The sequence below is a fragment of the Polypterus senegalus genome, chromosome 13 (genome assembly GCF_016835505.1).
Source record: "Polypterus senegalus isolate Bchr_013 chromosome 13, ASM1683550v1, whole genome shotgun sequence".
Taxonomy (NCBI): domain Eukaryota; kingdom Metazoa; phylum Chordata; class Cladistia; order Polypteriformes; family Polypteridae; genus Polypterus; species Polypterus senegalus.
The window spans coordinates 136,743,406-136,757,675 of record NC_053166.1 but is presented as its reverse complement, the minus strand read 5'-3'; the positions used below and the strand labels follow the sequence as shown (position 1 = coordinate 136,757,675).

Here is a 14,270-nt window from a genome sequence, read left to right as displayed (position 1 = left end):
TCTATAATGCTCGTGTTTCGTGGACAGTAAACTAATATTAAATATTTTCATATTTGAAATGCTGTGATTTCAACAAATTCTGCATCTCTCTAAACAGTGAGGCAAACACACATCACAGGAGTCGACACAATGGCAGCTGGAAGCATTTGTTCTGTCTGCCGCTCTGCATTACTGCACACTTTAAAAGTGGATGTGATGAAGCTAAATCCAGTGTTTGATAAAATGGATCCTGAAGAAACAAACATGTCAAATCTGGATGTTTACTTCTTTTCAATGTAACAATAAATTAAGCACTACCTAATACCTACATTCAAAAATGATTGCTCCTTTGATACCAGCAACTGGTTATGCTGATAACAGAAGTGTAAGCACACAAAAGGAAAGCTACACAGAAGTCAGCCGTCACTTTGAAGGAACTACAGAAGTCAGTTACTGAAACTGGGGTACATGTGTAGGAGTCTACAATATCGAGAGCATCCCATAACAGTGGTCTGTTTAGAAGGATAGCAAAAAAGAAGCCATGACTCCGAAAAATCCATAAAACTGTCTGGAGTTCAACGCAATACATCAGAAGGACTCAGCTAGGATGTGGGAAAAGGTTTTGTGGTCAGATAAAACTAAGATGGAGCTTGTTGGCCAAAATTCAAAGCATTATGCATGGTGCAGACCCAACAACTAAAGAATAATGGCTGTGGAGATGTTTTTAATAATAAAATAATAAGTTACATTTATGTCGCTTTACATGCAGAGAAAAAAAAAAAACGTTACACAGATGACAAAAGTTCGTAGAAGAGGAAAGTTTTCAGTTGAGATTTGAAAGTGCAGAAAGAGGAGCAATCTCAGAGAGACTAGGGAAGAGAGTTCCAGAGTTGAGGAACCATAGCTCTGAAGGACCTGCCTGCCAAGGTGGAGAGTCTGGTGCGTGGGACAGTAAGAAGATTATAAGGAGTGTAAGGAGCTAAGAGCTGAGTGAGGTAGAGGGGAGCAAGGTGATGTAGAGCTTTGAAGGCGAGAAGCAGAATCTTGAATTTAATCCTTGATGGAATAGCTAACTAGTGAAGCCGGGCGAGAACAGGGGAGATGTGAGCAAAACGCTTTGTGGGGGTGAGGACTCTGGCTGCGGAGTTTTCAATATACTGTAGCTTCTGTATAGATTCTGCATGGAGGCCGATGAAGAGGGAATTACAATAATCAGTACAAGACATTATGAAACAATGAACCAGAGTTTGAGCATCATTAAAGGACAGAAATGGACGGAGGCGGGCAATGTTACGGAGATGATAGAATGAAAAGTTTGGAAAGAGGCCTCATGTGTACCTGAAAGTTAAGTTTGACAACCGGATCAGGTTTGACAAGTGAACCATCAACAGAAATAGAGAAATTGGATGCCTTAGAACATTTTCTTTTTTTTTTTTCTAGAAACTTTTCACCTGCATGGCTGGGAATCTTGTTAAGGCTGATGGAACTAAATGCAGGGAATTACTGGAAAACAACCAATTCCTGTCAGCTGAGAAACTAAGGTTTTGGAGAAGGTTTACCTTTCAGTGAAACAACAATCCCTGGCAATAACTCAACATCAAAATAATGAATGTTTTACAATGGCCTAGTCAAAGTCCTGATTTCAACTCCACTAAGAATCTGGGGCTCTCCTTGAAGATTGCAGTCCAGAGATGCCACCCAACCAATCTGTATGATTTGCAGAAAATCTATTAGGAAGAATGAGAGAAAACCACTCCTGAGCAGTGTGGAAAGCTGATTGAGATAACCCCAAAAGTACTGTGGGAAAGGAGGTCCTAGTAAATGCTCAAGTGTAAGGTTGGAATATTTATGCGAGTATTAAAGTGGAGCGGTAGCTCTGAGGCTAAGGATCTGTACTGGTATCTGGAAGACTACTGGTTCAAATCCCGTTACTATCAGAGGGGATCCTACTCCGTTGGGCCTTTGGGCAAGGCACTTAACTTAAAAAAAAGACTCCAGGGGCACAGTACAATTGCTGACTCTGCACTCTGACCTCCAAAGGTCATGCAAAAAGACAATTTCCCCTCAGGGAGTAATAGTGTACAATAAAAAATAACTTTCACAAATTACTTACCTTTGCTTTGTTAGAACACCTCACTTGTCAATAAAAATGCTTATCAGGATATGTGCATGTATTATTTGAAATACAGAGAACAGTGATGACTTTGGACCAAATACTCTTGCAAGGCATTGTATACACATATCCACTAGTTCAGCCACAATGACACAGTTTACTTTTTAAGCAATAACACGTTGTTTCAAATTATCTGATAAGTCTCTTACACACACCTTACTATATTTTATTTGCATACCTACAATACACCATTTTACTTTGAACATTTGGTTATGTCTAGTGGTCTCATCTCAAGAGCTCTTCACCTTACCTCCATCTTTGAAACCTGGAAAAGCTGTTGCTTAATTCTTAGGAAAACTGAGTCAAAGGCCAGCTGATGAGTTTGCTGGTTCAGCCGCATTAGCGCAGAACGTGGTTCAGTCAACAGGCTTGAGCTTCCAGTTCCCTTCTCCTAAAACAGAAGATGACACGTTACCCTAATTTTCAGGACACTGCTCTTGTGTGTGCTTTCAGAATTACGCCAAATCTGAACTTAATGAGCTCTCTCAAGCATGTGGGGGGGTGGTGGACAGAGTAGGCATATTGTCACATACTTTCACACTGTTGTCTCCTCTGAACGTCCACCTACTCTTCCCGTACATTAAACCCCTAAATCTTTGACAACATTATATGTATAAACAGCACTATTTAAGGCAGACATGCAAGTCCCAAGTTTCCATATCATACAAGACTAAAGATTTTAATAATAATGTATTAAGTGCGAGATGCTCCTCAACAACTGTTTCAGGAGAAGCAGACCTGTCAGCATTTTCATTTAAAAGAGAAAGCATCACTGACATGTCACGAATGGGTGCCCAACCACAGACATTTGGTCCAAAAGAGACTACAGTTGACAGGAGCTGACGGAGGTTAGCACTGGAGTAAACGTATGACAAGCTTAGTTTGTCATTTGTTGTCATGGATGGGGTGTGGTAGCCAATACCCCAGGCAGGTTCTACTCTTATGGCTGGAGTGGGTGGAGGAACAATAACAATGGTGGCTTAAAAAAACATTGCCTGGTCTAAAGAATTTTGATTCACGTTGCAGAAAGTCCCCGGATACGAAGAAAACCCCATAAGTCAACAATGCAGTCTAGAGGTGGCCATGAAATGGAAAAGCTTTTCAGCAGGATAATACTTCATGTCACATGATTAATGATATTTTCTGGAACATTATACTAAGTTCAACTCAAAACAGAGACCTCCACAGTAACCAATTCCCAGACTAATGAAGCATAATGAAGCAACTATAAAATTTTAGTCCTTACATATAAGGCCATTCATAATCTTGCCCCCACATACGAGGTGTGGGAGAAAAGTAATGAGACTGATTTTTTATTTACCAAAGTTTTTATTTTTTTCAAACATCAATGTTATCCCCTTCAAAGTAGTTCCCTTGGGCAGCTACACACCGATGGAGACGTTGTTCCCACTGTTGGTAGCAGCACTGGAAGTCTTCAACCGGTATGGTCTTCAGCATGTCCGTTACACTCTTTTGGATGTTTTCTAAAGTCCCGAAATGACATCCTTTGAGGACATTTTTCAGTTTAGGAAAAAGGAAAAAGTCACACGGACTGAGGTCAGGTGAATAAGGGGGCTGCGGAACCACAGGAATGCCTTTTGAGGTCAAAAATTCTGTCATGGAGAGGGCAGTGTGACATGGGGCGTTGTCATGATGGAGCATCCATGCATCCTGCAATGTCTGGTCTCACGCGAATGACCCTTTTTCTGAGCCTTTCAAGGACGTCTTTATAAAAATTCTCCAAGCTTAACACAAAATTTAATGGCACAACGTTGCTCCAAATTCCGCTGTTCCATTTTGCTTGACGCACAACCAAAAACACAACTTCGCTAATAGCAGTCACAAAAATCACGTAGTTAACGGAAGGAGTTGAAACTCGCACTGAGCTATGGGAGGGTACTGATACACGTGCTCTATCAAGGACAACAGCGCAGCGTTGCTAGATCGCTTGCAGTGTTGCCAGTCTCATTACTTTTCTGCCACACCTCGTATCTCTCTGAGCTCCTACAAGTCACTAAACCCTCTCGCATGCTCAGATCCTCTTCTTCCATCAACTTAAATAATCCACCAACACGTCTTGTCATGATGGGATACCGAGCATTTAGCAGATCGGCACCTTCCTTATGGAACTCATTACCTGCTTACCTTAGGAACATGACTACCCTTCACCAATTTCAGGCTAATCTCAAAACTCATTTGTTCAAAATTGCTTATTCACTGTAACTGTTATCGGTGTTTTATCTGATGTTTTATTTGGGTTTTAAATTTTCTAGTCATTGAATGTTTTTATTTTTTTTTAACCTGAATGTACAGTGACCTTGAGTTTTTTGAAAGGTGCTCTAAATAAAATGTATTATTATTATTATTATTATGTGTAAGATGGCATGGACAGGCTAATTTAAACATTTTTGAAATTAAGAAAAACAGAAGACTTCTCTGCCACCACCAACCAAAAACATGTTTTTATTCCACAAAACTGGCTTATGTCTGAAACAATATAACCAATTATATGCCTCCTTCCTTCTTGAGCGTGGCATAACGTCTCTGTATTTCTGTGGCTACTTCCCATATTTTGATCAATTATAAAGGTAAGTTTTTCAGTACAAATCCACCATACAATTTTATGATGCAGCAAATTATTTGTTCTCTAACCATCAAGTTTCTTATCCTACCTACTCCACTTTGGTGTCTATAGGAGATGGAAGATATCCTATATCGGTGCATGATAGGTCACCCACTGTACTGCAGAGCCTGCGCATTCACAATATGACACAACATATGCTGGGCAATTTAATGCATCTACCATGGCAAATTTTAAAAAACAGGAAAGAACCAAAGCACCTGTGAAAAATATACACAGACCCAAGGGAGTCGTCCAAAGTCCACAGAGGGCGCTCTCGGAGTTGGATGTGAACGCAGAACTCCTGGGAGAGAAGGGAGCAGTGCTAACTATTAGAATTAGGTTCTACCCATCACCCTTTAACTGTGTATATTAATTTTCTATAAAGCAATTCTAACCACTGACATGGAGTGGAATTCTGTCCAGGAGGGGTTTTTATCATGGAGAGGGGTAGCTGTAAATAAACTATAGTTCTCTTTAATCATAAAATGAGCTGTAAGAGTTCAAGAATAAACAGGGGAAGCTCACTAATAAAATAATCCTCTGTATTACTTATGTCTCTATTTAAAGGTGTATAATAAGCCACTGAGATGGATTATTATCAGAAAATACTGAAATGTTTAAAACTTCTATGGCAGAATTTGGGTGCATCCTTCCAAAGTACATTTGACAACCATGCTTCATGTCTTACACTGAACCTCAGATTGTAATCAACATTTTATAAGCTACCTTGACTTACTAAAAAAAAAAAAAAAATGATTACACCATGAGAAAAGGTATTATTATACCAAAAACACACACTTTAATTTTTTCAGAAATACAGCACGTAAATAAAAAAGTAATCTATTTTTATAGACTTCACCACAAAAGCCTACACTAGCTAAGCATAAGTAGGGCATGGCAGCTAAGCCATCACTTGTCTTTTTTCCACAGAGCGCACTGGCAGGTTCTACAGATAGATAAGATATCCTTTCAAGGTTCATAAATGTAACTTTGCCCGTCACTTAAATGCTTTTGTGTCTTACTTCTAGACTTGGTTAGACTGACATGTACGGTTCATTACTAGCTGCCTGTCATCTCTTAAACATGATCATCTATCTTGAGAATGGTGCTTCTGACTAGTGGTCCACTCATTAACAACTTTATATCGACTGACTTTCCATTTCAATAATAACTCCACAGCTTTGACCTATTTGCTTCTTCCTAATTTTCTTTCTAGTTTTGAATGCTATGCGTCATAATGTTATCAACTCTTTCTCAACTTTTTTTTAAGAAACAGAAAATCCCTGTCATATTATTTTTATGTATAACTGTTTAATAAAAAGAAATTAATCTGACAGAACATTTGTCTAACCTTTAGGTTGTAGATCATCTCCATTAAGTCAGCATATTCAGCTGGGTTTCCTTTAGCTAGATAATTGTAGTCTTGCCAGGGGTTTTTGATGCTACTCTTTTTGTCACTCAGATTGGCCTCCTGGATACCCGTTAAGCTTCGAGGACTGTATGAATCAGAAAGGTATTTTCCAGCGGTTGACAAAATCCTGTGAGAAAGCAACAAATTACAAGAATAAACATCACCAACTGAGGCTAGAACTTTACTATAAAATAGATCACCAAGTCATAACTGTTTAACATAAAATTACAAAGCAACCATACTTCGTTGTTTCATTTAGTAGCAGCTGAACACAGTTAAGGATAAGATGTTCAATGATCCTAGAAAATGCTTGTGCTAACTAGATTTAAGCATTTGTGACATGGTCCACCTCTTCAGCATGAAACACCAAGTACTATAAACAGGTCCAATTATGTAAGAATAGCTACATTATGGCACACCAAATACTATAAACAGGTCCAATTACCAGCTTAACCCGACAAAGACAAGCATGGGACACAAGATCAAGGCACACTCTTTTTATTTTTTCCGCGTGGGAAACGCCTTCCCCGTTTCCCACAGGCACCACACAGTCCAAGTACAGCACAATGCAACAAGTCTCTTTCTTCACGCTTTTCCTTCACCTCCTTCACTTCTCGGGTCAAGCTTCGTCGCTCCTCCTCCCGACTCTGGCTCCCAAGTAGTGGCTGCTGGCTCTTTTTATAACGCACCCGGAAGTGCTCGGGGTGCTTGATTACTTGTTTCCAGGCAGCACTTCCAGGTGTGGCGGAAGGACAACCCATAAGGGCTCAGCAGCTCCCGCTGCAGCACCCCTTGGCGGCGCCTACAAATCCCAACAGGGCTGCACCATGCTCCAACTCCCATGAAGACCTGTGGGAGTCCGAGGCACCGCTGCAGCCCAGGGAGGTTGAATCTAGCGTCCCAAGGGAAGTAACGCTCTGGCCACGCTTGCTCCCCCAGTCCTCCCAGCGTGCAGCACTACAATTCCTACTGGAAGTCATCAAATTTCTCTGGATTTAAAAAGACACATACACTTATTCCTCCAAAAAGTATTTTTACTGGCAACTAAAATGTTTAATAGTTTATTTTTAAAGCCAAAGTAAACAATTATTAATTCCACTAAACATGAAAAAAACGCTGCTTGCATAAGTATCCAGTCACTTTATGCTCCAAAAGCTTAAGGTGGCAGAGTGTTCCTAAACAAGACACATTTGCCTCTCATTTGGGCATAACTGAATAATTAGTTTCTGCCTGTCAACAATTACAGTAAAGGTCACATTTTCTGGATAAGAATCCACTTTGAAAATGAAGGCTGATGAGCAGACCACTGAAGGAAGAGATGACCCGATACAAATGCATAGGTCAGGAAATGAATATAAAAAATATTCAAGTGCTTGCATGTACCAGTGTGCACTACTGAATTAATCGTCCAGAAGTGAAATGTGCATCACACCACTCAGTCATTGTGTAAAGAAGCCAGACGTCAAAACTTAACAGTAGCATTCAAACAAGACATAGGCTGGTAAGGAAAGCAACACAAAAGCCAGCCATAACTTTGAAGCAACTACAGAAGTCAGTTATTGAAATTGGGATGATATGTGCATTAGTCCTCAATATTAAGAGCAGTCAATATTACCAGTGGTCTGTTTAGAAGGACGGCAAGAAAGAAGTCATTATTCATGAATATCCATTAAAAGGTATACCTGGATTTCATCAAAATGTATGAGAGGGACGTGGCTAGGATATAGGAAAAAGTTTTGTGGTCATATGAAACTAAGACAGAGCTTCTCACCTTAAATTCAAAGCACAGATTCATCACTGCCCATGCCTCAAAAAACAGGTAAAGTCAGGTGAATGCAGGATAATGGCTGTAGACAGGATTTCATCTACAGTGACTGGGAGTCTTGTTAAGGCTGATGATGGAATGAATGGAACAAAATACTGGAAGAGAACCAACTCTTGTCACCTGAGAAACTAAGGCTTGGGAGAAGGTACACCTTCCAGCAAAACAATGATCCCAAGCACAAGGCCAAAGTAACATTGGAGTAGCTCAAAAACAAAATAATGTTCTATAATGGCCTAGTCAAAAGTCTTGATCTCAACTCCACTAAGAATCTGTGGAAATCATTGAAAACTGCACTCTGGAGGTGCCACCCAACCAACCTGAACGATCTACAGAAAATCTGCCAGGAAGAACAAGAAAAAAAAAATTCACCCCTGAACAATGTGGAAAGCTGATTCCGACTTACCTGAAAAGACTTCAGGGCTGTTATTGTTGGAAAGGAGGTCCTGGTAAAGGTTGATGTCTGGGGATTAAATACTCATTCAAGCAGTATTTTTAGAGTTCTTATTTCTTAGAAATATATCAATTACAAATTTACATTGGCTTTAAAAATAAAAAAGTGCTAGATAGACCACATGAGCTATCAAGAAAAGTATTTATTAAAGGAATAAGTGTATCAGCCTTTTGAAATCCAAGAAATGGTGTTGGACTTTCAAGGGGATTGAATTCTTTTACAAGACACTATACAAGAATAAAATAAATCACAAAGAGAGCTTTATCTTTAACTGTTTCTTCTATTATCATACCCATACACACACACTATTCTCTACAATTTCTCCAGTCTCAGCTAACTGAAGCCCAGCCACACTGTTCATACTTCAATTTCACTTTATGTATTCACAGGCATTTAAAACTTTTTTTTATATACTCCAATACCAATCTGATTTATGTTTTCAGATTACTGATGAAAGCATCCATTACCATGAGGAACAGGAAAATAATTAAATCTTAATTTTATTTTTTTTAAAGTGCATCTATATTGCTAAGGGGAAAATGCCGTGAAGGTCAGTTCAGCAAGTACTCTTACAGTGCGTGAAATATCCATAAAATATCAGCTCTCACTATTAGTTCCAATAGCAGAGTTGTCTGTTCAAGTTCAAGGGTGGAGTAGTGGCTCTAAGGCTAGGGATCTGCACTGGCAATCGGAAGGTGACCGGTTCGAATCCCATAAATGCCAAAACGGACTATGCTCCATTGGGCCCTTTAGCAAGGCCCTTATTCTGTAATTGCTGAGCGCTTTGAGTAGTGAAAAAAGCTCTATAAAAAATGCAAAGAATTACTATTATTAGTATTATTATCACTCTATTAAAAAAAAAAATCCTGGGAGAGAAAGTCTAGGGAGACAAGATGTGATCTTCACGTCAAGATCATGGAAGACACTCAAAAGACCCACGAGACAAAAGAGATTGACCCAGGACCGTCTCGCGGGGACATAGAACATTCTCAGTCGTGTAAAGGCTTTGAGCACACACAGATCCAGGGATCTCACGGCATATAAAGCGTATAAGAACAATACGTTATAGATGAAACCTCGACGACTAAGTGAAGAAGAAAGAGAGACCCAAAAGCATTAGAGAGAAAAAAAATGCAAACAAGAAAAATAATAATTTTTGTGCAAATTCAGAAAATAAGAAAAGTAATAATCAGCCCGGAACAAGCGGAACTGAAAAAAAAGCACATCCACTCGGGCTCAGGATTAAAAGACAAAGTAGAACTTCATGAAGACTTTCAAAAATGTTGCCGCTATACTCATGCAGAGCAGGTAAGAGATTATGAAAGCAGTGGAATTTGAAAGGCACAAAAAAAAAAAACAGTTGGCACTATACAAATGTAGAGAAAGTTAAAGAATATGAAAGCAGGAAAATTAGAAAGTATCAAAAAAAGAAAGTAAAGATCGCAGTAGTGCAAATAAAGGGAAATTATTACAGTAATCCCTCCTCGATCGCGGGGGTTGCGTTCCAGACCCCCCCGCGATAGGTGAAAAATCCGCAAAGTAGAAACCATATGTTTCTATGGTTATTTTTATACATTTTATCCCTTATAAACTCTCCCACACTGTTTATAAATATTCCCCGCAGAATTATACAGCATAATCCCTTTGTATTCTCTTAGATATTAGGTAAGATTCATTGAAATTATGTATGTAAACACACTGTTTATATACAGTAAAACCTAAATATTATTTTAAAGATATTGAGTGTCTCCGATAGCACATATGTTACAGCCATTACGACAGACATGCCAACAGTAATAAATACGTACAATACAAGAAAAATAGTATACAGTAAATGTGTGTACAGTGACACTAAACGCACGTACATGTACTAAGCACTGTAAGTAGAAAATTAATTATGGTTACTCACCAACAATGACATGATGACTTGTCCGATAACAATGAGTTTTATTTTACTGCACAACAAAGGAGAGCGTTACAGCCCTTAAAGGAGCCACTTTAGGCGATTGTGTAGCACTGCCGTTGTTCTTCTTCTGACAGTCTTCAATGCAAATCCCTAAAGCAGATTCCATCCGGACTACTGCCTTATTACATCCACTTACAACTCGTTTTGAACCCTGGTTAAAAGGACACTGCAGCCGTAGATCTTATATTCCTTTCCTACTTTTTAAATAAAAAGAATCGTAGCCTTCAACAAATCCAAAACGTTTACCTTTTCGGCAATCATTAACATCTTCCGTTTGCACTTGGGCATGGCCCCTGAAGCAGTAGCAGATCGTTTTGGAGCCATAATGAAGGGCTTGACTATGCACAAAGATAAACACAAAAGAGCACAACTCTTTACACAGCGAAACACGTTGATGCTGAATGAGTGAGACGAGACTTCCTGGTTAACACTGCATTCAGCAGGCAGGAACTTAACTGCGTGCTCTGATTGGTTAGCTTCTCAGTCATCCACCAATAGCGTCCCTTGTATGAAATCAACTGGGCAAACCAACTGAGGAAGCATGTACAAGGAAGTAAAAAGACACATTGTCCGCAGAACCCGCGAAGCAGCGAAAAATCCGCGTTATATATTTAGTTATTATGCTTTCATATAAAATCCGCGATAGAGCGAAACCGCGAAAGTCAAAGCGCGATATAGCGAGGGATTACTGTACTCGAAAAAAGGAAAATAATCACCACGGACCAGGTGTCATTGAAAAAAAAGCAGGAAAAAGCGAGGACAGAAATAAAAGACAAAGAGTACAAAAAAAAGTAAAACATCATAAAGAGGTTAAAAAACAAGGGGGCCAAATATATGCAGAGCAGGTTAGAGATAATGAAAACAGTGGAATTCAAAAGACTCAAAAAAAAACGTAGGCACAATACACATGCAGAGCAAGATACAGAATATGAAAGGAGAAAAAAACGAAAGTGTCAAAAAAAAGAAAGTAAAGATCGCATTAGTGCGTACAAAGAAATTATTATTCGGAGAAATAACGAAAAGACGAATAGAGATCGAATATATAGACATACAGTTAGTTTATTTTTAGTTATTTTTATGCTATCGTTTTGTTCACCCCACTGAATTCAAGCTGAAAGTCTGAGTTGTTTCATTTAAAATTCATTGTGGTAATGTACAGAACCAAAATTAGAAAAAAGTTGTCTCTGTCCAAATATGTATGGACCTAATTGTAGGTGATGTGTCACAAGTATGTAAATATTGTAAGGCTTTGAAGTTTAAGTCAGAGAATTTCAAAAACGGGGTTTACCTCACATGCATTTCTTGGTTACTTTGCAAAAAAAATTAACTACTGATGATGTAGACCATTTTGTCTGTGCTGAAATTCCAAACAGAGAAACCTATCCTGAATTATGGTAGAAAGTCATTTAGTACATGTCTCACGGACTTCATTTAAAAGATTCAGCATGTTGGGACTCGAAAGATTCCAAATATTGTTTTTGATATAGAGTCTGAGATAAAAGTGAAACTAATGAAATAGCAACAATTCAAAGAAAAAAAAATCTTAAAAGTGTGTATCCGGAAAACCAAACATAGAGTTGGCAAGTGAAGCCAGCAGGGGGCGAAGCCCCCTAGTTATTATTATTATTATTATTAAGTTTCCATAATATAATGTGCTACTTCTGAGGTCAGCTTTAACATGACAGCACTTAGATAAACCAAGATAAAGAAATGAAACACTGAACTTTGTCAGTCTAGTATTGTTTCACATGCCATGGCATTCTTAAAAACTCCTAAACCACTTCAGGGTTGTGGAGGGCTGGAATCTATCGCAGTGCTGGTCTACTGCAGGGCTCACTAAAGCACCTACTGACTGACACACAGGACCAAGCAGGAATCACCAATTAACCTAAGCAGCACATGTTTGAGGATATGCCCTTACTCACCTTAATTCTGCAAGTAAAATTATTAGAAATTCACTTGGTCAAAGCTGATCTGCTTATGAAATGCTTGGTATGGATTTGGCCCCACCGCTACTCCCCTATCTCCACTTCTGCCACCCAACACCAAAACACCAAAAACCAAAACAGACTCTAATTTGTTCAGTTTACCTAATGATAAGCTGTTTGGCTGAAGTAGATTATGATGATAATGGTAGTATATACATGAAATCAAGTTTTACTTTCTACCTAATTTTAAGAGTATATTTCTTAGCAAACCAAAACTGTATTCTTAACATGAACAATTTCTGCTAAAAAACAATGACTTAGACTCTCTTGAATAACCAAATTCCAGGGCATGTTCCATCGTATGCTTAACTTTATGTGCAAGTAACTATCAGTGATTCTATTGCAAAGAAATAAAGAATTAAAACAATTTGAACCAACAAACCAACCCACCTGTTTGCCAGCTGTTGCTCGAAGGCTCCACACTGTCTTAGTAGTTCACCACAAGTTGCGATAATTCTACAATACATGTTAAAAAAAAGTTTTAGGTATTCTTACAAAACAAGAAGGATACAATAGCAGAAGAGCAGACATTGCTCCAGCTGTCTACTCTGTGTGATCAGACATTTAAAATTCTCTGAAATGGTGACTCCCATGCAAATTGAGCCACCAGCAAGTTACTTATCTAATGTTTAGAAGCAATTGCTCAGAAAGCTAGCATCCTAAGCAATCGTCAGAGAAAATTCTTGTCCAGGACAATTCTATCGTATGCACATGTAATAAAGCTGATTTAAAAGATCCATTAAACTGGCATGACATGAATACATCTAGGTGGCTCTTGGGTGTCTACTCATTTTCTGAAGCAATGATCTACCTCCCACCAGTCCTTAAAGGCTGTCACTTATACCAAAGCAAGTACAGAGTATTTCTGTTGTTTCCATTCATTCATTATTGAACCTGCAGCACGACAAATTAAACTATTCTCCTCTCATAACTAACACTCTTGGGAAAGAGTTCAGTGATTAGTTGGACATCAAATTTCATTTACAACAAAAAAGACTGACATTTGATCAAAACATCTTGGGTAACAGGAAACCTATGTCTTTTCCTCATCTTGTGCCCTATTTACCTGATCTATTGTGCTACTGCATGCAAACAAAGATTAAAAGGAGTAAAATCCAAGCTGTAGTATATAAAAGCTATAAAGCCGAATATACTCTTATACAAGTAAAAAAAACATTTTAAGCAGAAAACCAGCATCATCATTAATACATTTTAAACATGAAGAGTTTTTCTCTGCTCTTCATAAAACTACGAACCTGGCGCAGTTTTGGAATGCTGTCCAATCTTCATGAAAATAAGAGCCATTTGGCAGGTCTTCTAGTTTGCATTTCTTCTTCACAGACTGAAGTGCATTTGAAAAGTCAGACACATACCTACAATAAAAATGATGCAAGTAAATCTAAAAGTAAGATTACTGAGACAATAAAAATGAACCTGAAAAGGTACCAACTACTGCAATGTTTAATCGGCAGACCGTTCATATCGTTCACTTACTACACTATAATTAATTCACAACACAGAAGCCAGGATTACAATCAGAATGAAGAATCACTTCAACTTCCAATGGAGTTTTATCCAATTGTTTAAAATACTCCTCCTTATATATAAAAATTCTAAAGGGTTAAGCCACCTCTAACGCAACAAATTAGTACTGTCAATCCAGGCTGTACATTATTGTAATCGCAAGATGTACAGTAGGCTCCCTTAAAACTTCAAAGATAAATAAAACTAGTGTAGTACAGCACCCAAACCCAAAAATGACCCACCTACCAATATTAAGGAAGGCACCATTGAGGGCATTCCATATTGTCCTTTTATATTGCATTTCAAATAAATATAGTAATGGTTTTTCAA

At 38.5% G+C, this 14,270-nt stretch overlaps 1 protein-coding gene across 1 annotated transcript in view; it reads right to left on the bottom strand.

Moving 5' to 3' along the window:
- cog7 (component of oligomeric golgi complex 7) overlaps positions 1-14,270 on the bottom strand; it is a 50,153-nt gene that overhangs the window by 7,116 nt on the left and 28,767 nt on the right. Inside the window, exons 11-14 of the mRNA XM_039776231.1 lie at positions 13,673-13,789; positions 12,807-12,872; positions 6,127-6,313; positions 2,403-2,543 (exon numbers count right to left, since the gene is read on the bottom strand). Of these exons, the coding sequence (XP_039632165.1) occupies positions 2,403-2,543; positions 6,127-6,313; positions 12,807-12,872; positions 13,673-13,789 (511 nt within the window). The remainder of the gene's footprint in view (positions 1-2,402; positions 2,544-6,126; positions 6,314-12,806; positions 12,873-13,672; positions 13,790-14,270) is intronic.